Source organism: Cyanistes caeruleus, chromosome 6 (genome assembly GCF_971803275.1).
Source record: "Cyanistes caeruleus chromosome 6, bCyaCae1.hap1.1, whole genome shotgun sequence".
Lineage (NCBI taxonomy): Eukaryota > Metazoa > Chordata > Aves > Passeriformes > Paridae > Cyanistes > Cyanistes caeruleus.
In genome coordinates, this window is record NC_141706.1 from 34,687,850 (window position 1) to 34,714,307 (window position 26,458).

Below are 26,458 nucleotides of genomic sequence, written 5' to 3' on the forward strand. Positions count from 1 at the left end.
ACCCTGCACACACAGCACACTTCATGAAACCCTGGCTTCCATGGGGAAATGCAGCACCAGCAGTGACCCTGCTGGTGTCCCAGCTAAAAATAAAGCCTGTCCCTCCTGGCAATGTTGGGGTTTGCTTTTAAGTAGGTAGGCAGTTTTACCCATTGGCTGCAATGTGCTCTTGTGCCAGGCAGAAGGCACAGCTTAACCTTCAGAGCATGATGGAGCTGCCTCCCCTCTGAGGAATCACACCAGGAGACTGAAGGTGAGAAGATGCTCCGCTGCACTTGGTGCACCTACGTCACTCCCAAAAATCTGCTGGCTTGCCTGCTGCCTGTCTAGATCCATCTTTATGCTGTTTGTGCGTCCTAGTGAGTCACGAACATCCCTCCTTCCCCCAGCTGTGGCCTTTTCCTGCCTCTGCTTTTCCTTTCTTAAATATATCGATTTCTTCATGACAGTCACCCAGCTCCTGGCTTCCCTCAAAAACCCCATGCCTTTATCTTCCCAGTGTTCTAACAGCATTGAGCTTCTTTTGGCTTGGTTGACCACCTCTGTCCCTCAGACCAAAGCTAATTTCCCAGCTGAGGGAGGGGACATGGGAGTTATGTTGGGTTGTGCAGTATTCCAGAAACCTCATCTACTTACTGTTGAAAAGAGAACATGAAGAGGTGGACTGGTCATAATTTGCAAGTATCTGTATGGGAGCCAACAGCTACTAGGTACGGTGGGCTTGGTGCAGTCAACTGAGGTGAGGGGGTGGTGGTCTTGGTAGCTGGGTTTGGGGAAAGATCACAAGGGTGCTGTGGGAGGAGGGATCAGGGGGATGATCCAGAAATGTTTCTTTGTCTGTAGAGTGGAAGGTTTTTTTGACACAGGTCTCAAATTCATTGAGTACCCATTTTATTAATTTGTCTGCTCATTGAACTCCCACTGCAAAATGGGAGCCACATTTCAAGGCTTTGCTTGTTGTTAAAAGTGACCATCATTTTGTCAAAGATCTTTTGTACTTGTTCTTTTACCTGCTTGTGTCACTGACCTGAATGAAACACTAGTGGTGGCTCTTCCTGGGATAACACTCTTCCCTATCCCTTTGCTCCTTACTGGTTGGTGTTATGGGGCTGCCGCTTCTGTTTTGCCTGTGACTTGTGACTGGTTTCCCAGATGACTGGAGTTGCTGTCATCAGCAATGCCAGGAAGAGCTGGGTTTGGGACACTACCACTGAAGTATGGCTGGGCATGAGAAGCTTTCTGGGCTGAGGCAGGAGGGGTAGGAGTGAGTTTTGAGTAAGGGTGTGAAAACAGGCTGTTTATTCCTCAGCTGTTGCTCAAATCAGTCCTTCACTGAAACTTGCAGCAAGAGTGGGACCCTGCAATTTTCTTGCTGTAGCAGGATCATAGGAGAGATTTGGACTTGAAAGCAAGTTAAATACATATCAGTTTTTATCTTCTCTTTGCAGAAAAGGACAAAAAAATAATTTCTGCTGTCCCTGAAGGGGACTCAAACTCCTGAGTAAAACTGATGGAGATACGGGACTACTAGGATCTGTAATGGAGGCTGTGCTCCTCAGTGGCAGAATAGAAGCTGTCCTCTCTTTCTGCCCTGGTGGCTTAAATAGATTGTACAGCAAGTGGTGCACAGGATGAGTATGTTACCCAAGCACACCCATTAAGACCGTGACTCCTGTCATTTTACCTCCAGGATGAGTCACTTCACGTGCTGATCCAAGGTGACACCGGGCACATGGTGGAGAGGAAAGACTTCAAGCCTTGTGTGCTGCAGTCTGGAATTGTGGGGAGAAGGAGAATTTTCTCCTTCTCTTGTCTGGTTTCAGTGCATTTGGCTGAAGTGGTCATCTCCCATGACTCAGCTGCTGCTCCTGTTGGCAGGACTAGTTGTAGCAGATTTGGGGCCAGCATGGAATATTGGGAGGAGGGAGGAACCAGGGCAGGATGGACAGGGATGTAGTTGTATGGAGGAAGTAGGACGATGCCCCCCCCAGCTAATGTGTGTGTTGTGGGTTGTGAAGAGGAAATGGATGAAGTTTTCCTTTTGGAGGTTTCTGTTGTATGAAATGTTGCCAGAGTTCCTCAGGCATCTCTTTCAATAGAGTAAGCTGTCTCTGCTGACTGGGGCTCACTGGACCTGTGCTGATTTACACCAGAGAAAATCTGGTCCTGAATATTGTCTCTCTTCTCTCTTGCCAGCACCCCTCAGATGGTATGCAGATTGATTAGGCTGGAAAGATAGTTCTAGTTTTCAAGATGACTTTGTGTAAAAACAGGCTTTTGGATGGGAGGGTCAAGGAGAGGAAGCTGGTGAAAGTAAGTGCTTTGAATACCAGGAAAATGCTATTTCTTCACTTTGGAGATAAACAGCAGTATGATTACTATATATGTTGCTAGAAAATTCTTCTGATACATGATGTCCTGCATCCAGTTTTCAAATGTTCTGCACTGGTATCTGAGTTAAGACTTGCTGACTGCTGGGAACTAGGAGAGTATCATTGCAGGCATGCTTGAAATGGCAGGGGAAAAGTCTCATCCTTTTCAAACAAAGTGCTTTGTTGTATGCACTGTCCCCAAGCTGGCAAATATAGGTAATCTTTATTTTTTTGTATCTTTTTAAAGTCATGTATTTACCTGGCTTAGCCCTATGACATCTGGGTACGGAATCTGCCTGATCCTTCTGGTAGGAATCAAGAAATAAACCCATGTCTTCCTGTGGAGAAAACAGCAGTAGCCTCTCATAGTCACTGTTTAATTTTCTACAGGAATTTAAAATCATGTTTAGGTGTCCAGTGGAAAATCTGTGATTTCAGTGGGTTCCAGGTGTCCAAGCGGGTTAAAAGGAGTTGCTCCATTAAGCTTCTAACCACCCTTTGAAATGTGGTCCTTTGCAAATCCTTTGGGGGAATAGCTGAAGCACACTGAGATCATGGATGAGGCAGAGGAGGAAGTTAGTGAGGCTGTAATGGTGAGAAGGAAGATGTGGATATTGAGAGTGTCTAGCTCCAGACAATATTTCAGATTACCTGCCCTTGGCAGGACAGAGCAGGGCAGCCAGCCAGCGAGGGCAGACCTGCAGTTGGAACACAAGCTGAAAGGAAAAAGGTGAATCAACCTGTCTGGTAATTCCGTAGTGAAGAACAAATTTCTGCCTGTCTTTGCTGTAGAGATCAGAGTGGCATATGGCTTTATACAGCCCACAGGGAAAGCCATCAGAGGGTGGGGAGAGAAGAAATGGAGATGGGGCAGCAGATAGCCTGGAGACTGCTGCCACTTACTGTAATTGCTGTAGCAGCTCAGCTTCCACTGTTTGTTGTCCATGTCATCTCTGCAATTACCATATGGTAAATATGACTTGAGTCTCTAGCAAATAACAGAGCTAATATTAAAAGCGAATCTGTAAACAGCTAGTGCATAAGTGAACAATAAACAGCCTGGACTTACGAAGAATGAATTAATCATGGTGGGTGCGAGGGCTTATTTTTTTAAAGCAGTTGCAGAATTAGCAGCTGAAAAAACACCAAAGGTGGTTTAGATGTTGACATCTAAATTGTCAATAAGAGAGCTGCGGGGATATATGGCGGTAAAGGGTGAGGGTGCTGTGTGGAATCTTATTTGATAACTGTATTCAAATTGAGTGAATTTACAGGTTTTGGCACCTTCCAAGTGAAGTGGGAGGTATTTTGAGGATAACCCATAGCTCAGTGCATTTTTCATGTCTCCTGCTGTGCTCAGATCTGCAGAAGCAGTGGGCGTGTTACAGTGTATTTCCCTCATCTCAGCTGGAGACCTTGACTTTTCTGTGGAAACTCTGGAAACCTCTGCTTTCATTCCGCACATGGCAGTCAGCGCTGTGCTCCTTGTGCCAGCCCCACTGCGCTGGGGGCGCACAGCAAACAGGTGGAGAGATCTTAAAAAGTGAGCAACACAGTCAGTTTCTGTGTATCAGCCTTGATTTAACCTTTGTAATAGTCCAGTGTCTCGTGAAAACCTGCTGTACAGCAGAGCTGAGAGGCAAGTTTTCACTGCCCAGGGATGGCTTTCCTGCTCCAAAGAAGGCAGATCTGCTGCTGGTTTTGGTGGGAGCAGGCACGGAGCTGTGGCTCTCCCGGACACCCATCTGCTTCTGCCTGCCTTGAAGATGGAGAATCAAGAGAAGATGAAGATAAATGATTAAAGGGCAGCCTGAGCTAATTTATAAAGATTAAAATAAATTTCTGTGCTTTGGCCAAAGAAAAGCTGTGGAGGAGAACAGCTATTTACAAGTATCTGAAGCATGTAAATCTCAGACAGGGAGGAGAATGGTTGAGAGTGCTCCAAGGACATGATAATGAGAACTAGCAGCATAAATTTTCTTAATTTCATCCTAAATATAAGGAAGACGGGTAAAGCCTCCAAGATAAATTACATCATGGCGGAATCTCTATGGGAAGTTGTGGAAATGCCACCACTTGGATAATTTAAAACTCAGCTGGACAAAGTACTAGGAAATAATGGTCACAAGGGGAACAATGCAGTGGAAGTCCCTGGGGCATGGACCAGGCAACTCTTCTGTCTCTGGTCCAGCTAACTCCGGAATAAGTGAAATCTGTGCTAATTAGGCTGAGGGCTTTTCCCATCTAGCATGACAAACAACAACCGCTTGTTTTTGCTGCAGTAGTAAAGATGCTTTCTGAAGTGTAACCTTCCCGTCTCCCCTCCAGGTTTTCTGCCCAGTCTCCCACTTCCCCATTTGCTATTTCTGCCTCCATTCACTTTTTTATTATTTTCTTTCGTACTGAGCCAGGAACAAGCCCTTCTGAACAGACTTGTGGAGGGCTTATAATTTCTGTTGTGCATGATGTGGCATTTATTGTAAAAACTTTTTTTTTTTTCTGCATATAGACAAAAAAAATCATAAAATTTGTTTTTATTTTTCCTTGAAGGAGAAGTTAAGAAATAAACAGGCCATTCTGGAGGATGGGAACAGCGTGTGCCCCAGCTCCTGGGGTTAGCACTCAGCCTGGCTTGCTGGTGGCTGTCCCAAGAGCCCACGAGCCAGACAGGGAAGGGCTCCCTGCCTGCCTACTTGTTGCACCAAATCCAGCACATCACATGGTTTGTTTTGTTTGCCTCAAACAGGTGTTTTCTGTCAGAAAATTTGTTTTTCTCTTAACTAAGTCTGGATCTAAAGATGAGATATGTCTACAACACCTCTTCTCTCCTTATGTACCATTTAGCCCGCCTCTGTGTGCAAATTACTACGGGCTCCGCGGCACAAATGCACTGTTGACGACAAATCCTAGAGTCTTTAATTGTAACAGTTGCAGATCTGTCACCAGAATGCTAAAGAAATGTCAGAGTTGCTGCTGTCATCTGTAGGATGCTGTGAGTCACTAGGTGATAAGTTGCACTCTGATGGTGGCACCTGAACCAGCAGTATAATATGTCTATGAAGCAGGAGCAGTAAATAACACACCCTGTGTGCTGCCACGGGCAGTACATAAAATGTCTTTCACTGACAAGAAGTTTTCCTCACACTGCTGAAATGTTTTTCCCCATCCCCTAGTGCTCCCCAAGTGGTCTTCTCTACTCTTTATAAACCAGCAAGACAGTGTGATGAAAACCAGTGCCTTGAAGGCTGCAGCAGAGGAGCCCGTGCCTGGTGCAGCCCCATGTGTTGTCAGGTGCTCCACGTTGTTTCCTTAAGCTACACTCCATGGAAGAGGCAGGGGGATCACCAAGTGGGTGGCCGAGTAACTCCACTGCTTTATTTCCCTCCGCCTCCTAAACCTAGGAGGGAAGATTCTCAGCATCTCCACATCATGATGGGCCTTTCACATCATGAGCATAAGAGTCTGGAGAATGTGCCTGAACCTGCCCTCTCAGTTTGGGGCCATTCATACTGGGAAGAATGGGGTGTTCACCTGCACTGGGATGCAAGCCTCTAAAGGCTTTAACTGTGTTTAGAAACTCCTCTAAATGCTTTGAAAAGACTGATCCTTGAAGATCTGCCTCTAAATGTGCAATGGGGAGGCTTCCCAGTGACTGTTGAAAGGTCACTGGGCAGTAATTTTTTGCCAAACACGCATGTGGTTGTCACTGAGGCACTCAGTGAGCTCCAGGTGCAGTTTGTGCACAGGATGAGTTTGCTCTGGGTCCCTGTGCACTAACAGTGGCATGTGGTGGTCACAAGCAGGCCTGGGCCCCATAGCTGTGCTTCTTTCTTACTGTGCAGGTGACTGAGCATGGGCACAGGCTGACCAGAGAGGTTGTGTTTGAATAGCCTCAAAAATATTTTTGAATATGTTCTGGATATATTCAGAAGCTATCTGGATGTGGTCCTGGGCAACTGGATCTAGGTGCTCCTGCTTGGGCTGAGGGGTTGAACTAGATGGCCTCCAGAGATCCCTGCTACCTGCTGTGTGAACTGCCTGCTTGAAAGTCCTGGAAAAACAACAGTGACATTGTGTAATATTCATGGAAAGAAAAAAACCTCATCTATATCTGAGCAGATAACGCTGCCTTTGAAGCAGGAGGGTGCCCACTACTAATCTGTATGTCAGCCTAAATACTACGTTTTGGTTTTTGAGTGTAAAAAAGGCTACAGTTCTGGGGAAAAAGAGAGTAACTCTTGCTGTCTCTCAGGCTGAGGAATCTCAGACATGGATGTGTGTGGGGAGAAGAAGAGCAAACACACCATGGCTCCAAAGGAGGCTGTGCTACCCCACGCCATAAATAAGGATGGCTCTTAAATTGTGGCTGTGGCTGCCCACTAGAGATTTTCTGCAGTATCTGCCACCTCCTATACACGTCTGTGTACAGAGCATAAACTGCAGCTCTGCTATCCATAAATCCATCTATCCTATCCAGATGTTTTTCAGGTGTGAGCAAGGAAATAAAATGCCTGACCAGTCAAGTGCAGTCAGTGGGGTATTGGAAGGGGACAGTTAAGTACAGGCATTTTTATGGGTTAGCTTTTTATGCCCCTGCTTTTCCAGGAGCATCATGGACACTAAAATACAGAAAAAAGCAGCATGGACCGGTTCCCCAGGGCAAGTTGAGTGTTTGGAGGTTGCTCCTAGCTATACACAGACTTGTATTCAGCTTGGACCACCCTTGGGATCACCAAATGTAGCTGGATCTCATCACTGCAGCATTTCTACACGGAATTAGTAGACTTGAGTTGTTATGTCAATTAACACCTATTTACCACGCTAGAATGGTGGGTACTGCTCAAATTAGTAGAGACACCAGCTCGTAAATATTAAAGACTTGCTAAGAGAGCTGGTAGCTTTTTTTATTGTAGCTTTTTGCACTGTCTTGAGCAAAAAGAAAGGCTGCTTTTGATACATTCCAAGGGGATTAATCCATAGGCAGCTAATTCTGGGCTTTGGCATGTTTACTGTGCAGTGCAAAGCAACAAGCACCTATAGCTCTCTGCCATAACTTTTCCATGGAGCCGAGCTGTGATGATCTGTCATGGCCTAGACATGAGTTATGGTCCTGTTTTCCCTCATAAAACCTAGCTGGTGCAGTAGTACAGAGGTAAACTACCTATTTGCTGTGTCATAACCTGTGTAAAGTCAGCTTGGGCTCCTTGGTTGTGCTCGTTTCAGACAGGCAGGCAAGTGCCATCACTCTGACAGTTTAAGGCTTGGTCTGTGTTGGAAATTTGTACTTGTCAGACAGAATGGATCTGATTACACTGCTGTGGCTTTTGGCTTGCAGGTAAATCTTAACTTGCATTCTGGATCTTGCAGTGATGAGAAAAGGGCCCAGTAGCATTTCATTGGAGACAATTGAAAAATAGGCTTTGTTTTGTATTAAATATTTTGCTCTGCTTTTATTTTGGGGGAGGGAGGACCGTGCCTTAGTAATACCTCCTCTGCAAAAACTCAGTTATTTGTGTTCTTTGGCAGAAAGGCTATAATTTCAATTTTTGCTCGTGGTTATAAAAAACCCTGTGTTCAATCAAAAAGCTTTTATGTGCTTTGGAACTGAGGAATGTGAAGTCATGTTATTAAGCTGAGCCTTACTTCTGTCTCCCCCAGCTTTGGAGCAGGGCTGTGAGATGATGCTGATAGCAGTGCTGTATCTGCTGTGTGCTGGGACAGATGCTTGCCAAGTGCATCTTGAGCTGTCTCTGCCTGGCCCCAGTGCAGCACCCACGCCTGAGTGGGGCTCACCCCACGATGAGATCTAATCAGCTGCCTTTCCTGGCTGGTCTCGAGCCGGGGAGAGAGGATGTATGGCCACAGATGTACTCCCATGTCTCATTTATTTGGGGAGTGGGAGAAAGAGGAGAAGGAGAGGGAGGTGCCAGAAAACCTGATCTTATTTGCTGGTCAAATCCAAAGGCTTTTGTGATGGCATAAGGGGCATTTTGCCTAAATATGAAATTAACAGAGACTTAGGGAGCTGCCTTTGGTTTTGTATTTAATGAGCAGTGATGTTAGGAATTTGGCATGTAGAGGTTACATATTATCAGCCATCACTGTGTTATGTTGCCTCTTGTTTCAATTTCTTGTAAATGCTTCCTTTTGAAAATATCCTTACCTCTAGAATCGTGCGAGAAGTTGTATGCAAAAAGCTAAATTATAAGGGATTTAAGCCTTGCCAGCTTTATGCCAAATACAAATTCACAGCAGACAAACCATCAGTCTTCTGAAACTCAGCTATTTTAAAATATACTAGAATTGTTTCTTAAAACCATAAAGTGGTTTGGGTTGGAAGGGACCTTAATTGTGACAAGCATGGTCCAATACTACCCTCTGGACTGCCTTCAGAAGTATTTCAAGAGTCATCTTTTTATTTATGGGTTCTATTTGTCCATTTATAGATGTTTGTCAACTCCTGTAGAAGGAGTTCCTTCCACTAAAATAACTATTATGTGTTTTCCCAGAGCCTTGATGTTGAATGCTTGCTCATCCTGGTGCAGTGATGCTCTCAGGACTTTGTCTCTCTTTCGCATGGATTGCTTTGAGCTTACCCTGCGGACAGGGGACACTTTCTGGTCCCCTCACTGCCAATGCCCTTATTTGTGTGCATTCAGTTTGGAAGCAGTAGCAGGGCAGAGACCTGTGGGAGAAAATCATATCTGATAGCAAAGAGGTGGTAGAAATTATGATCCTCCCGATCACCCAGTACCAACTAACTTTCTGCTGTTGCTGCAGCCTCCTGCTGTTCGCGTCGCGTAGGGCCAGGGCAGTGACACGGAATGACACCTCTCTGTGCCCAATGTGGATGTGTTTTGTCGCACTGCTGTCAGAGGGGTGACTCCACAACGCCTCCTGAGTGCCTAGAAGTGACTCCAGGCTGCAAGCCCACCTGGATGTCTGGTGTTCAGAGCGGCTCTCACGCTGAAGGCTGGCTCCTGCCACAGTCAGCCCTGCTGAGATCAATGCCGCTGCACAGAGGAGTGGGGATGTGTCTGCTGCACTCTGGGCAGGCCAGGAGTTCCCCTCTGCTGGCTTTTGGGCTGCATTTAGTAGCTGTATCTGAGGGAGAACTTGCACCTTGTGTAACCAACCTTGTTGACCTGGAGCTAGAGAGTGAGTTTTAACTCTTCTGTCCTCTGTTACCTTTACCTGAGTGTCAAACTGATACCTCAGTGTTTTCTTAAGACCAGGTTTAAAATTTAATGCTTTTATTCTGTTATAAAGGATTTTTGCAGCAGTTCTCAACAGGAGGATGGTCATAAAACTGCTTCACTGTATTTTTCAGATTGGTTAGGTTACTGTTTTTCATGTTAATGAACATATATTAAGATCTTATTAGACAGCATGGCTGTGAGCAAAGTTCCTGTTGATCCCACTGGGAAGTTTTATCTGACAAAGAATTGTGGGATCGAGTCATTATCATTTCATTTTAGAAAAATGATTGTGACCTCCACTTGGTGTCAAAGCAAATGAAAATCAGTGAAGAAAAATGTTCCCAAATTCTGGGATTTTAGTCTGCAGCACATAGCCTGAGTTTGGAGATCCTAACACATAAACAGAAGCTACCCTAGCAGAGATTGTCTTTGAGATAACATACTATTAGTTTGATAAATAATAGTAAAATTACCCTCTGCTTAAAATCAAATTAAAAATTTAAGCAGAACTGGCAAGGTCCTGGAGCGTGTCAAGGAATGCCTAGCAATAGAAACCATCATGGCATTACAGAAAGTAGACAGTGTTAATTACAGAACTTGTTTGTCCCACAGAGAAGGAGGTTGGTGGTAGCAGTGATTTATTTCAGAGGGCATTTAGTCATTGCACTATTCCTAGGCAAGGCTCTGAATTGAAGTGGTACTTAGACTCCTAAATAATTTTTGAAACCAAATTTAGGTGCTTAAGTCACGTATATGTTTTTGAAATTACTCCTGTCTTTCTGTCAGCCATTTCTACATGGCTGATCTTGGAAGGCACAGCACCTACTGGACGTGGTACAGTTAAGTAGGTGCTGGGAGCTGAAAGTGTCAAGAGGTTGGTGGATACCTGCCAGAAGCTGCAGTATGGAAAAGGATGATCTGATGTGCCTGGGGTGTTTTTGGAGCTGCTGTGCTCATGCAGCTGGCCTCTGAGTGCACCTCGCGTCACAGGCACCTGGAACGTGTCATCTTTGCTGTTGTGTGCACACATCTACCTTGCAGCCCAGAGATCTTGGGCTTGTGGCTCATAGTCACCCTGCACATGTTCACTGGCCCTTTCCCAGGGGTTTCCCAGCACCCTGCAGCCAGAAATCTAGGCAAATACTGTGCAGAGAGGGAAGGAGGACAAAATGGGAGCATCAAACTGAATCTGAGTCATATTTCCTGGGCAGTTCAGTCCTCCCTGTGACCCTGAGCTGTGCAGGCAGAGGGGTGTTCTAGTGAGATTTCAAGGCTGGGGCTGGGGCTGTCTAACAGTCCTCACTGGGGCTGAGGTCTCTCTCATCCCTGGGAGCTCGATCAGGGCTGGGGGGAGGCAGGAGGGTAGATAAGAAGGCATTGGAGTGGGAAGCTATGTAGGCAAACATGGGAGAATCTCACTCTTCTGAATTAGTCCACACAGCATGAAGAACTGTATTGTTTTTTAATATCAAGGGTGTCAGATATGGATTTGTGATCCTGATACTGCATAATCAATTCTCTCCCCTCTGCTGTGCTTTGTCAGGAACAGTTTTGTTCATTTGCAGTCCGTGTTCACGCTTTCCTTCCTGTTTTGCTGTCTTTATAGATTTTTATCTGAAAGTTGAAAATGTTTTTTGTTGATATTGGGAAGATTGCATCCGCTTTTGGAAATAGGCGAGCGACACAACATGATGATAAAATAGCCATTTGAGATGCATTTATTACTGCTGATAACACAATAATGTTGTCTGGAATATTTACAGTTCAGAGAGGGGGGTGGATCTCCTCAATGTTCTGGAGGAAGTTCATCTCTTTGAACTGCTGTCATCTGAAGTTCAGGCATCTTGCTGTAATCTGCCTGACTGGGCATCCTCTTGAGACAGCAGAGAGAGGTGTAAGGGGACCTAATCCCTTCTGGAGATGTAGGTCTTAAATACATCTTTAGTGTCAGCACAGGGTGGGACAGGAAGGATCATTCCATGGCAATGACTGTCTCTTTCCTCTGACTACAAAGGGAGCCTGAGAGGCTTGGTTTGACTTTCTGCCCAAGATTTGGGTAGTTACAGTAGGGGAAATGAATCCCAGGCCTGCTCATTTGGCAGTACAAACCTCAATGAAAGTTAGTGGGAGTTAAGGCTTTTGAACCTTCCAAGTGCTGTAGATAATGCCACTATTAAGTTTGATGTTTCCTGTGAGATACTTGCCTGTGTCTAGACTCACAAATGTGATTTGTCAGTTAAGCCTGAGATCAAATTCTTCCAGAGGCCTGTTAGGAAGGAAGGAGAATTGTGTGATCCATGATAATGTGAAGGGTTCAGAATCCAATTTTAAGTGGTGCAAGCCCTACGGCAATTTAGTCTGTAAGTAATAGGAGGTATTATTGGGCAGTGATATGCCAAATCTATGTGCTGCATCAATCAGCTCCATTGTTTTTATATGGTATTTTAGGTTAGAGATTACTTTCATTTTAGAAGATATTTGAAAATACATCAATTTCTTAGGGATGCAAAGGGAATGTTGGTGGATACATGCATTTTGCTCTCTCTTCTGAGTTTTATGAGCACAACTTTTCCTAAATGTGGCATTTTTGTACGTTTCTGTGACCATTTAAAAGCACGATTATTGATGTAAAATGGGACTGTCCAGATGGCAAAGGAGAGGCCAGTGATATATGGCCTTTGGCGCTTTGCTGAGCAGGAGTCTTCTGCCCTATTTCTGATATCTGATATCTGATTCTGATTCTGATATCTGTAACTTCTAACATGGTTGGCCAGTGCATCAGAAGGTTGGAGGAGCCCTAGGACCCTTCTGCAGACCCTGCAGCCTGTTAGCAGAGGCTCTTTGTGGGGATGATTTGGCCACTGAGGTACTCCATGATTTATAACTGAATTAAGTCCTACAAATGGATGTCATTTGGAGATTGCTCGCTGGCCTTAAATGGTACTTTTTGTGTTGCTAGAGACTGCTTGACTTGTTTTATTTCCTGGCTTCTGAGGCAGGGGGGTCCTTAGGTTTGACAGCTTGTGCTGAGTTGAAGTACAGTGTGCTGGGAGTTCACCATGGCATCACTAGGTGAGTGACAGCTGAGCACTCAGTTCTTCTGTTGCACATGCTGTATATCAGAAATGAGCTATTACACACACACACACACACACACACACACACCCCTTTCCTCTGAATTACTTTTCTAGCAATTGAACTTCATCTGCAGGGCATGTAAATGCTGCAGTTTGTTATAGTCCCTGCTAAATACCTTCTTCAAAGTGGCAGAGAGACAGCCCATACATCTGTACCAGTACTCTTCAGTGCTGAGATACTGAAGTGCGTTTGGGTAAATGTTGCATCTTCCTTCTCTCTCATGCTTCCCTCCCCCCTCTCTGTTTTGTTTGTTTCAGGTTCTCGGCCTATTTGGATCTACACAGTGGAAGTTGCATCTTGTGTATGGCGTGGTTAAGCTTGCAGCCTGTCACCTCGGCCTTCCTCCATTTTGGGCTGGTTACTTTTGTGCTGTTTTTGCATGGTTTGCAGGTGGATGCTGGCCTGACGGGAGACTCAACCAGTACAGTACAAAACAGCTCGTGCTCAGGATCTTTTGACTGCAAGGAGGGTGTTATCCTGCCAATATGGTACCCAGAAAACCCATCCCTTGGGGACAAAATTGCCCGTGTTATTGTATACTTTGTAGCGCTGATCTACATGTTCCTTGGAGTCTCCATCATTGCAGATCGTTTCATGGCGTCTATAGAGGTCATTACATCGCAGGAGAAAGAAATAACAATTAAGAAACCCAATGGAGAGACCACAACGACCACCATTCGGATTTGGAATGAAACTGTTTCCAACTTGACCCTCATGGCTCTGGGCTCCTCTGCTCCTGAGATCCTCTTGTCTCTGATAGAAGTGTGTGGGCATGGATTCATAGCTGGAGACCTGGGGCCATCCACAATTGTTGGCAGCGCTGCGTTCAATATGTTTATCATCATTGCCATCTGTGTCTATGTGATCCCTGATGGGGAAACCAGGAAGATAAAACACCTGAGGGTTTTCTTTGTCACAGCTGCATGGAGCATCTTTGCTTACATCTGGTTGTACATGATCCTTGCTGTCTTCTCTCCAGGTGTGGTTCAGGTTTGGGAAGGCCTGCTCACGCTTTTCTTCTTTCCACTTTGTGTCGTCCTGGCTTGGATAGCAGATAGACGCCTGCTTTTCTATAAGTACATGCACAAAAAGTACCGTACTGATAAGCACAGGGGCATTATCATAGAATCAGAAGGCGATCACCCGAAGGGAATTGAGATGGACGGCAAGATGATGAACTCTCACTTTCTAGATGGGAACTTAGTGACTGTGGAGGGGAAGGAGGTAGATGAATCTCGCAAAGAGATGATCCGGATCCTAAAGGACCTGAAGCAAAAGCACCCAGAAAAGGACTTGGACCAGCTGGTAGAGATGGCCAACTACTACGCCTTGTCTCATCAGCAGAAGAGCAGAGCCTTTTATCGCATTCAAGCAACCAGAATGATGACGGGAGCTGGCAATATTCTGAAGAAGCATGCAGCTGAGCAAGCCAAGAGAACCACTAGCTTGCATGAGGTACGGCCAGAGGAACCCGAGGAATTCATCTCTAAAATTTATTTTGACCCGTGCTCCTACCAGTGTCTTGAGAACTGTGGTGCCGTTCTCCTGACAGTGGTGCGGAAAGGAGGGGACATGTCCAAGACCATCTATGTGGACTATAAAACAGAGGATGGCTCTGCCAATGCTGGTGCTGACTATGAGTTCACAGAGGGGACTGTTGTCTTGAAATCTGGGGAGACCCAGAAGGAGTTCTCGGTGGGAATTATTGATGATGACATATTTGAGGAAGATGAGCATTTCTTTGTGCGGCTCAGTAACCTCCGTGTGGTGGAGAGTGAGGAACCTCCAGAGCTCAGTAACTCCCCATACCCAAAGGCCATATTGGCTTCTCCTTGTGTGGCCACAGTGACTATCCTGGATGATGACCATGCTGGCATCTTCACATTTGAGTGTGACATTATACATGTCAGTGAGAGCATTGGTGTGATGGAAGTCAAAGTCCTAAGGACATCAGGTGCGCGGGGTACAGTCATAGTGCCATTTAGGACAGTAGAAGGGACAGCGAAAGGAGGTGGAGAAGACTTTGAAGACACTTACGGGGAGCTGGAGTTCAAGAATGATGAAACTGTGTAAGTAACCCATTCATTTTTGTTCTCGGGTCTAGTTATGGTATTTAACCCCACATTTTGAGTCCACTACAGGTGAATGCTGACAAGGGACAGGCTCCTTTCTTCAGCTTTCCATCAGTTTCCCTACTTACCTCTTTCAGGCAAGAGCTGACAGCAGGATTTAAGAGCTCAAAGCTCTTGTCCCTTCCCTCTTGGGAATGACAAATTGAGGCTTAGAAATACTGGGGACCAGGGGATAGGAAGAAAATACATCATTCTCTGAGGTCCTGTACTAAAGCTGAGGGTTAATGGAGAGTTAAGGTAGAGAGAGAAGAAAAAAGATGAGGTTTTACTTGGCTGGGCAAACAAGGGAAAGCCTCTTTTTGAACACCAAACATAGGGAACACAAGGCTTTGTTGCGATCCCTAGATTAAAGGTTCATAACAATTATTCCCAGGCATGCAAGAGCTGCTCAGTAGTCCTGGGGTTTTATTTTCACAGGAGCAATATTTCATACCTGTGTCCCTAGGCTTGCCTGTGCAACTGGCAGGTCTGTGTGACAGCTAATTCACAGCACAGGCACAGCTGCAAAGCTATTCTGCTGGACCTGAAAACCGTGCAGCCTTCATGGCTCTATGGTCTACCCATATTCCCTACATCACCTTCTCTATGATCCCTGTACATCTGTTCATTTGCTACCTGTGGTTTTTCCCCTTATAAAATACTGTGGCAAATGGCAATAATGGTCTAAAGCATTGCAGATCACAGCCTGCCCATGTGGCTCCATGACCCAGTGTTTTCATACAGAATAAAGGAGGGAAGCAGCAGCCATCCTATTAATTCAGCTTTTTTTTATTGCATACTAAGTAGCTGATGCTAAGCTAGGAAGTAATAAAGACCAGAGAGGAGATAATGTCTAATTGCTCTAAGTACCTGTTGTTAACATTAGTGAGGAATGAGAAAAATCCCTTAGCTGAGTAGGGAGAAGGACAGAGGTGTGAGCCTGGTGCTAAAACTCCCGAATAATAAGTGCCTAGTTCCTTTTCTTAAAAACTTAATCACTTGATCTATCACCGGTAGAATTGTGCAGGCTTGCATCTAATATCAGAGAAAGGAAATATTTGTGCCAAGCCTCCCAATACTGTGCCCAGAAGGATGTTAATATATTAAATTCTATGAAGTAGGGATGTTCTAATTTGATAGGACCTTCTGTTTTAGCCCACTAAACTATTTAATCCAGCTAATATCCATAGTCTTGATGCTTGATTATAAGTATGTGCTCTTCCTATTAAAGGAAGAGAAGCTCCTGTTGGCTGGCTTCAGAGCTGGAAGGGGATCAGCTGTCCTAATCTGGCCTTTTTGGGAGGATGGGCCATGCAGGTCAGTCTCCTTAACTGAGCTGTAAGCTGATTTTTGTAGAGAAAGTGAAGAAAAATGTTAAATATTTGGTTACGGTCTTCTGTGAGCAGGCTACCAAATATGATGGGTACTATTTTGCTTCAACCGGGTCTTGAAGCAAAGAGACTTTCCTTGCTTGAAGTTGACCCATCAATGAAAGGCCAGCAGATTTGGGGTACCAGAGAGTACTCTGAGCTATACTCCCTTTTTCTTGTGTGCTGGCTAATGGAAGACTTCTTTTTGTCTTTGAAAAGTGTGACAGAAGGTCAGAGCATATTTATATAGTTGCTTTGCTTGGGTTAAAAAAAATCACTTTCAGCAGGACCAGGAGCATCCTTGTGGCACAGACTCTACTAAAAAAAAAAGGCAGTCCAGAAAACAGGTATGTGTAGGCTGCTTAACACTTCCCAGCAATGGCCTAGAACATAGACAAGACATTCATAGGGTATTTAATGGTATTAATTTAAATGGTGGCCACACCTGATGCATTAATGAGACTTTCACTTCTGCTGGGAACAAAGCCCACTAGCCACAGTGGCCATGGAGATCATGTGGCAGGCAGATTCTAATTTGTTTTGAAGCTAGAATTAGTGTAGTGGCTCAACATAGCATTTAGTCAAACTAATAAGCCTAACCAGGAGGGAGATCATATCAGCCAGCACATATCTTTATTCACTCCCTATTTACTCCTTTATTCATACCTCCAGAAATTACAGGAATGGAATTTTAGTCTGGAAATGTGGAGGTAATTTTCAGTAATCAGTCTTTGGCCTTTAAATTCAGTGAGCACAGGTCAGTTGCTGCATTTTGCTCGCTCCTCTCTGGGGTGCAGGTTGTAGCAGCTGTGGAAACCTGGAAGCAGTAGTAGGTGGGTTTAATATTTTCTTCCTTCTTTGCTTTCTAAATCTGAATGCAGAAAATTAATTCTGAGTAAATATTTAGGCTGTAAACAAATTTGAAGTGACTTAGATCTGAATTTGGACTTCAGACCCATAATGCTGCTATCCTAATTAACAGTTTGCTCAGCCCAGTTTGGGAAGATGGGTGGATAGGGTTTTTGGTACAGTTCTGCTGACCCAGAGGGCAGTGTATGAGTAACAGAATTGCTTGGTACAAGGCTGTCTGAAGACACTGGGTCACAAAATAGCCAGAACACTGTCTGGCTAAGTATTTGAGTCTCTGCCTCTTAGATGCCTTGCCATGAGGGGGATCTACCACAAGGTACTGACATCCCCTGCACACTGAAATGGGAACCAAGAGTCCACCAAGCCCATTACAGAACAGAGAGGAAGCAGGGAGACTAAGATGATCAGTAGGCAGTACAAAGGGAGTCAGAAAGCAGTGAGAAATTGATGTGCTCCCCACTTCAGCCTATTGTTTAGATCCTTGCCTAGGTAAACTGGAACTTGGGCTCTGGTTTCCATGCTGGTGTAAAACTCTTACACCAGCATGCCCACCTCACTGCCTTAACCTTCTCAGTCTTCTCATGGAGTCACTTGATATGATATGATTTTTTGGCTCATGAAGGAGAGAAATTATTTAACAGCATCTTGCAAACATGCAGGACAGTGCTGGGCTATGCATGTATGCTAAGGATCTGCAGAACTGCAGCCACCAGGAAGCACTGATCTGTATAAACTGAAGGAGAGCAAAGCTTCAGTTCATGCTCTCGGCTTGTTCTCCACCATGTGAACTAAAAAAGTGCATTGTGAAGCAGCAGGCAATCTGTAAGCAGTTTGTAGATGTAGCAATGGCTAAATTAATCTGAGGGGCACTGGATCACACAGCATCCCTGAGATCAAACTACGGGACAGGCGCTGCCACCTACCAGATCCCAAGGGCCGAGGATAAACGCTTTCCCTGAAAACTAAATGGAGAACAGGTCTTCACTTAGATATAACAGAACAAAATAAACTCTCTAAGGGTTGTTTTTGAGAGGCTTTCCCTAAAACATATGGTTCCAAAAAAAGCTGAGTTGATGTGAGCTTTACAGAACAAGAGGGAAATGGGTCCTGCCAGCAGGTCTTGCTTATTGCCTCTGTGATTCTTTCTAGACTAACACAGTCAAAGTTTCCTTACTCACTTTTGGGTGGGAGCACAAGAGAAAGCAGGCTGAGGTTAGGGGGGCTTGAAACAATGCCTTTATTAGTGAAATATGGTCCTATGCAGAGTGTGTGTGTGTGTGTGTGTGTGTGTGCATGTGTATGTATGGGTGTGTTCGAGTGTTGGATAGCTGTGAACCAAGCTGTGTAATCCTGAATGCTGTTGTCTGTTGAGAAGGGAATTGATCAAGTCTCACATATTTGATTATGCTGCCTCCTTTTCAATACATTTGTTATTTCTGAACTCCTGCCCCTGTATGTAGGCCAGCCTATACAGCTGAAGTGGAATCCTAGCTCTCTTGTTGACTAAAAGGATCAGTCAAATCAAAAAAAAATTTTTTTTTTTTGGCAAGATGACTGAATACTTTTAAATGATTTTGTATGGAAATAAATGTTAGGTTCTTGAAGGTATGAAAATGTGGAAGAATGATTGACCCTGCTGCTTTATCATGTCTAAGCAATAAAGAAATCATTAAGAGCCAGAAGCAAAAAATGAATTGAGTTTTAAAGGATTTTCTTTTTACATTAGAAAGAAAAGTCCTATCAAGTCATTCAATTTAATTTAAATTTTCTCTATTTAAATTGTTTCATCTGTTTAAAACTGTTCAAATTCATATGGAAATTTGTCTCTGTCTTGTTTTAGAACGTTTGGAAAGATACACAAATCACCAATAGCTAGTTGATATGCCAGCTAGACAATGAATTTCTGCTGTGGCCCTGTTTCTTGCAGCAGCTGTACTGAGTTAAGGCTTAGGCTGAGAGATGCACTTTGGTAGGTGCCTTTGTTGCTTGCTATGTTACTTGCAGGACCTGCAGACTACTGGAATTACACCCATTTACCCTGAGCCTTCAGAATGTTGCCTGTGGCTCAGGAAGGGGCTGGCTGTCGAGAGATGCTGTGGTGTTGAACTGGTGTTCAGTGGGCTGCAAAGCCTCTTTGCAAAGTCAGCGTGGCTAAACTTTGGTAACACATGGAAACCTAAAGTCCCTTATCCATGTGTGTGTTAGGCAGAGCACTTAATATCTGAAGGACTGTCTACTCCTTCTATGCAGAGACTGCTGGAGACAAACATATTTAGCCTGCCTTGATAGGCAGTGAGATACTGTTCCTTCCCTTCAGGGTTTGGGCAGGATGTTGTGCAAGTTGCATGTTGCCTCTCCTCTCCTGCTTCCCCACAGGGAATCCCATGGGCTGCCGTGTGCATGGCTGTGTCTGCACCATGGAGTCACTGGCTGGCTCCCAGTATGTGCTTAGTTTGGTAATGCTGGTCTTCCAAAGGGCTGCCACAGTACTGTGCAGTGAAAAATCGTCCTCCTGCTTGGGGCTTCAGACACTTTCTGGCAGGGGGCTCGTGAAATGTGTGTCTTTGTGTGCATGTGGTGGCTAGAGGTGGGTGGTCCTGTCTGGATGGAGGTCACGGTGGTGCTGTGCCCCTAGGCTGCTGGTTACCAGTTCCCCCAGGGCAGACAGCACATGCTGGTGTTGCTGCCTTGTCTCCTGTGTGTTGTGCCACCCTTGTTTGGTAGGATGGTCAGTATCTCTTCCCCCTCCTTTTCCCCTCCTGTCCAGGAGGGCTTGGACACAGAGACCCTGGGCCCTAAGCCCTTGCTCGTTCACCTGCCATGATGGCTGTTGGCTTCTTCCAGCAGGTCTGGTGAAGGTAATAGTGGAGAAAAGGGAGCGGTGGCTTTCTGGTTGAAGGATGTCACACTGAGCTTAGCATCATTAATTTGCCTTCCTTTTTGCCCTGCAGCACTTGAGGAAACTGTCAGTTTTTTAATTTGATCACCTACACAGTCTTGGTTGTGGGGTGAATAGTCATTTTGAGGGGAATGCTGTTATTGATAGCATATTGATATTGATTAGCTCATTTGCTTGGTGTTTCATCGGTAGATCTCATAGCACTTTGCAAAGGAGATTGAGAGACAGTATTCCCATTTTGCAGATGTGGAAAAAATACAGAGAAAACAACTTCTCTTCCTCCTGGATTACCCAGCAGATCAAATGCAAAGGCACGAATAAAAGCTGATCTCCCTGAACTGCTGACCTGTGCTCTATCCAGAGAAAGTCTGTGTACATCAAGCTTATAGATTCCCATTACTCAGGGCCACATTGAATTTTTATGGATTCACTCTCTCCAGACACTGAGAGATGGGATGGTACAGGTGTAGGCAGTAACTGGAATACCTCACTATTCCCCCAAGCTGACAAGAGAAGCTGCAGTTTTGGATGTTCATTTTCCTGAATTAAATTTTGGCTACATGACATGGAGGTCTGCTGCATCATCAGACTTTGCTTTATTTATATCAGCTGTGATGACTCCAATTAATGACCAAGGAAATAACAAAATTATTTTGCTACTTTAGTCTGAAATCTTGTTCAATAGCTCTCACACACCATACACTGACCCTAAGGTTCTGAGCTCTGAGAAGACAGCCTTCAAAAAATTAAGGCTTATTAGTGGGGCTCCAGGCAATGAGAATTTGTGTGAGGCTGATGCTTTCCTTCTCTCAGGAGAAAATGCTTCCTCTCTATTAGAGCCTGTTGAGATTGAATCCTCCAAACTTTTCTCTAGTTTGCCTCTTTTAGTGGGTAAGCACCTTCTGGCTTTCTTTTCCTGCTTCTACACTTAAATTAGAAGTTCTTGATCCCTATTTCAATTCACATTAAGGGGAAACAGTAGCAGCCGCCCTCCAGTTAAGCAAACTTGCTCACAATATTTTGTCAGTGGTGAAAGGCTGTTGTATTTGCTTTTTGCTGTAAAATTCTCCTGTCAGTTTTGTTATCAGCATCTCAGCAGTATCTAATTTAACTGAATTCCTTTACATACATGCACAGATGCTGTAATTTTTGCCACTGTGAGGTCTAGGTGATGTGACCTGCAGGGGATTAGTGTAAGGTGTCAGGGGACTGTTTCTGGAGTGTCTGTAAAACCAGCCTGCAGAAATGTGAGACCTTGACACCACACTGGGAAGAAGAGAAGCCCTGAGCTGACCTTTACCTTCCCAGATAGCCCTGTTGGCAGGTGTCAGGGGGATATACTTGCCCTCTGTCCATGAAGGACAAACATCCTGTCTCAGGGACTGACTTCTTGCCCATCAAAGGAGGCATTAAGTGACAGTGTTAAATAGGGGAGGCCTGGGACCCCAGCTCAGAAATGAGGCACGTGGCAGAGATCAGCTCTTCAGCAGCTCTTGGGAAGCTAGTGGATTCTTCAAGTAGCAGGCCCTTCAAAGGGATATTCTGGGGTGTATAGGAGAGGGCAGTGATATTCCTAATTTAGGGCAAACACAGAGAAATTCACCCTGACAAATGACACAATCAAATTTTGGTTTAAAAAGGAACTAAAAGACCAGAGAACTGATCCAAGATAAAACAGGTTTACTGTGGGTCTGCCTGCTTAACTCATACTGACTCATGCCTTGCTGAGTGGAGCACCTTTGCAAAATGAATAACTTAGAGGCCACATCCTTTACGCACAGAGTTAGAGGCACAGATTGTATTTGTTTCCCACATGTAAAGAAGAAGGAGGAAGTTTGAGTGATGCAGCTAAAGGGGATAAGAAGAGATGCTGGTGGCAAGCTTGTTGAACCATGTATCATCCCATCATACGTGCTGGGGATTTTTTTTTTGAAGGCCAGCAGTGGGAATGCTACTTACAGCATTGTTATAAAGTGTCTGTGACTTCTAACAAATCAGAATGCCGGTAAAGTTTGTGTTTAGTATGGGCTTATCCTTCTGTAAATGAGATGAAGAGAACAACAGAGTCTAAAGTATCCCCACCCAGAGGTCCTTCAGCATGTTTTTGATGTGATTAAAGAGAAGCAGCTCATGCTGGTGCAAGATGGCAGCTGTTTCCAAATAAGAGCTGATTTACCTGTTGCTAGCAATGTGCTTTGGCTTTTATTTACCTCGTGTCAGGAAAAAAAGGTGATAAAAGAATTTGCTATGCTAGCTGATCGAAGCACTAGGGACCAAGTTCATCCTCCATTTAGCTTCAGTGAAAACAGCAGATTAAAGGTGGGAGGAATGTGGACTCATACAAATTTGCAGCTGTCTTAACAGATGGGCTGTTGACAGATGAGGCCCCTCAAGTCTCTGCCTGGGTGCTGGGTGCCAGCATGTATTGCTGTGAGCATTTCAGCTGAAGTCAGTCCTGGTGTTGAGCAGACACTGGCTGCTTCCTGGGTCACACCCTTTGGGTGGACTGTGCTGGAAGGGCAGCGAGGTGGAAGTCGGAATATCAGATAGGAAATTATAGTTCTGCCTGCCAGAGTTTGCAGGAACTGTCCTTAGGAGGCCAGCAGAGACATCTGCTGAGGTGCCACAAAGCCTAAGCATCTTCATGAGGTACCACAAAGCCTGAGCAGCTTCATGTGCAGCATGGTGCAGCCCCAGAGCTGGACTACAGTGACTGGAAACCCTCCTCTGAACAGCACATTCCTGACAGCCTCTGCTTGTCCTGACTCTCTCCTTCCATATCCTCCTGTGGAGACCTTCTGGGTGTTAAAAGCCATGGATGGCTCTGTTCTCCTGCTCCTTCTGCTAGATGGTGGAAAATCCCCTTTAGTATTTTTAGGTGCTGGGGAAGAAAGAAACTTCTTCTCTCTGCCCTGTTCACCGCTCCAAAGAGTTTCCAGGAATGGTTGCTCCTGCCTGTGCTGTGGCTGTTTGGCTGAGTGTGTCATTGATGGTTTATCTCCTGCTGCATTTCCATGAGATAAGCAAGCCAAATGTGTCCTACCCTCAGAAAATTGCCTACCTGAGCACTCTGCTGCTTCACTTCTATCCTTTAAAGAAAAAAGTGTGATAAAACCATCAATATTTAATGTAGAAATTTTACTCCACTTATCTGAGCTTTACCTGTCTTCCCTCCTGGATTGGTCTCTCCTTCACCTCAGCTGCTTGAGAGTTTTGGTTTAATACTGCTATCTCCATTTCCTTCAGTAAAGACAACTAGATCACAATGCTATTCAGGAAGGCTGTGACAAGACCAGTGTATTGGCTTTGCAAGATATCAAATGCTCTGTTTTCTAAGATACTGAATATGGTTACTTTTGGGGTGGGCTGTGATGGGCGTTTGTAGCTCACAGTAGTTTTCTCATTCTGTGGTGGAGCTGGGAAGAGGGAACATGTGAACTGGCAGTTTTTCCCAGATGTGTCCTGTTAGCTGACACCACCAGAGGCGGGTGGAACTCTGAATAAGGCAGAAGCACAGTGAGCTTCTGAGCAATAACTGCTTGCTGGGCTCCCAGGGTTTCATCAGCTGGATCCTGCAGACAGACCAGTGTCTGAAAGCTGTGGTGGGGTGGAGTAGCCTGGCTAGTGCTGGTGTGAGAGGCTGTAGCACTGGGAAAACACGAGGAGCTGGGCACACCATCTCAGTGGCAAAGACAATGCCTGTCCTATTGGAAAGTCTTAATGCTCTGTGATTAGCAAATTCTTGACATAATTGTCTTTCTTGCTCTTTTTGTGGCCTGAGAAGTGGAGCAGTGCTAGACATGGTTTGTAGGAGTCAGAGCTGATGTCAGCTTCAGTAGGTCATTAGGCTTTGTGGTGGGCAGCTGTTGCTGGCTTTCCCTTGAGGTACTGGATAAAAAAAAAAAAATGTCAGAGGCTTAGTTAACCCATCCTTTAAATGGTATGGGGCAGCAAAAATCCAGCACAACAGAAGTGACATCTGCCCTGGCTTGACAGTAAGCTGTAGACAGCAGTGGCAGAGCAGGAGGGAAGTGCAGAGTGGGTTCCTTGGAGCGCAGTGCCCAGGAAAGAGGGTAAAGAGCAAAGGATCTGCTGCCTGTGCTGCTGGGAGAACATCAGTAAGTGGCAGGTGGGTTTTTTCTTCTCTGAGCTCTGTGGGGAGTAGCTGATCCCCTCCCATGTTCCTGTGCAGTGCTTTTGGCCATCCAGGAGCTGGAGGAGGTAAGGTGCCATGGTGCAGGGACAGCAGGGCAGCTGGGTTTGCAAGCCTGGTGCTGCAGCTCTCCTGGAAGGATCTGGTTCATGAGGGAAAATCTGATTGAGTCCAGACTAAAATGGAGACCAAAATCCAAGGGTGAAATAGGCCACTGCCTTTGGGTGCCAGCAATGGAAGCATGGCCAGCCCCAGGGGAAAAAGCTGCTTTGTGCTGGGCTCACTCTGTCTGTCTCTGAGGGACCAGGGTGGTCATTCACAGCTCTGGGGCACATGAGGGCAGGACAGATGGATGAGCAGGCAGAAGGAGGACCCTTCCCAGGATGTGCTGTATTGACTGGAGCCCCTGAATGGCCAGGCCTGGGACAAGGCCAAATGCCTTTGGAGACAGCTTCTTGGGATCTTTTTGAAGAAGGCTGAGATTCCCATGTACACGTAGCCTGATGTGTCATACCTCATGTGGTGCCATATTTCCTGTCCCAAATCTGGGAATGGAGCCCAGCAGTTACCTGGGAAGGAAAGGGATTTCTCCTTTGTGGTGTAGGGCTGTCCTGGTAGCAGCAAAGGAGTTTCTCAGGGCTGTGAGGTTGTGGAGGAGATATGCAGCATCAACAAACTTCTGCTAAAGGTACCTTTCTCCCAATTTGATAGGGGGAGATGATTTTTTAAAGTGAATTGCTGTATAAGGTAATGGCCTGCTCCCTGGAGAGAACATCTAATGGAATGAAAGGGTATCTCTGTCTTGTTTTGGGCGGTGAGAGCTTCCTCGAACCGCTGCCCAGAATACTTGTGAGACACCCTATAATTCAATTAGAAGTACCCTCCAGGGAGCATATAATTATATCATATCTATGAAACATAATGACAGCCCCCTCATATCACATGGTGAGCAACTGTCTGCTGCTGCCCAGAACCTTTCACCGGTAAGGAACTAATCTGCTTAGCACAGATTGAACTCGGTGGTGTACAGTACTTACCCAAATGCTTCTGAAGGGAATCCCTGCCAGCAGAATAAACCTGCTAGCAGCATGTGAGCATCACTGCGCCCCCATTTCTCTTCCCAACCTTCAGGACACTCCAGCCAGGGCTGCTCACCTGTACCTTTGCCATCTTCTCTAAAGCTTATTGGGAATTTTAAATATTGGGAATTTTCTTTATGCTTTTAAACTTGTCTTTTCCCCCTTATTGTGTAGTAATAGCCAGCGACAGAGAACGTGCTGCAGGAATTGAGGTCCATCAGAGGCAGTGTCCTACCTTTCTGCTGATAGTTTGTAAGATTTTAATACAAGTTGGGATATTCTGGGAAGAGGAGCAATTGTACTATCAGTTGTAATGCAGGCCCCCTGGTGTGAACCACAGCACTGCAGCATCTGAAAGGGTTTTAGACTAGAAGTGAGGAACACTGGCCACCGTGTAGAGGACTTCCATGGGATGTTGGAATTCCAATTAACTCTCACAAGAGGCACCAGCTTCAATGAATCTGAAGAAAACTGTAGAGAGAGAGCAGAGTGACTTTCAAGTACCTAAAGAAATCCTGTGGAGGAATTTCCTGAACCACAGCAGAAGTCAGCTGGGAAACAGCGTTGTCTGCCTGGTGATTGAAGAATATCCCTAGTCCAGAGAGGACAGACGATGCTCTGCCAAGGCTGCCCCCAATCCTGCTGTAGTTCAGCAGCCTCAGATGGCTCTCACAGAAAGTTCATCCACCCATGTGAGCAAACTCATCTACCTGTCACAGGATTGTAGTTGCTGTAGGTAATGTTGAGCTGCTGTCTGTCAGCCTCCAAGTGTCTTTTTTCCCTCAGATCCCAGAGCTCTGAGTGAGCTGACACCTCTGGACTATGAGGCAAGGAGCTCTGAGAGGTAGGTGATGGAGACAGTGGATGAGTGAGGTTTCCTCCCATTACAAAGCAGGAGAACATTATGCTGAGCTTGAAGACACTGGATCTGAGTCCCAGTGTGTGTCCTTGACTAGCATTTTGGGGGTGAATCACCAAAGGTGCAGTTGAGTTTTGTTTAGATGGCACTAGGGTGCAGGGTCTTTTTTAGGAAGGAATTCTTCACAGAAATGGTGATTGGATAGTGGAAAGGGCAGGGAGGTGCTGATGTAGTCACCGTCCCTGGAGGTGTTTAAGGAAAGGCCAGCAGGGCTCAGTGCTCTGGTCTGGCTCACCAGGTGATGTTTGTCACAGGTTGGACTAGATGATCTCAGAGGTCTTTTCCAACCTAATTGATTCTGTGATCTCTGTGTGATTTTCTCCTTGGAGACAGTTCCATGGGGAATCA

General features: G+C 45.4%; 1 protein-coding gene across 7 annotated transcripts in view; it reads left to right on the forward strand.

The window, feature by feature from the left end:
* Positions 1-26,458, forward strand: part of SLC8A3 (solute carrier family 8 member A3) — a 137,145-nt gene that overhangs the window by 30,514 nt on the left and 80,173 nt on the right. For all 7 annotated transcript variants that reach the window (XM_086895125.1, XM_086895132.1, XM_086895129.1 and 4 more), the window contains one exon: positions 12,967-14,778. In XM_086895125.1, the coding sequence (XP_086751251.1) occupies positions 13,013-14,778 (1,766 nt within the window). In that variant the 5' untranslated portion in view covers positions 12,967-13,012. The remainder of the gene's footprint in view (positions 1-12,966; positions 14,779-26,458) is intronic.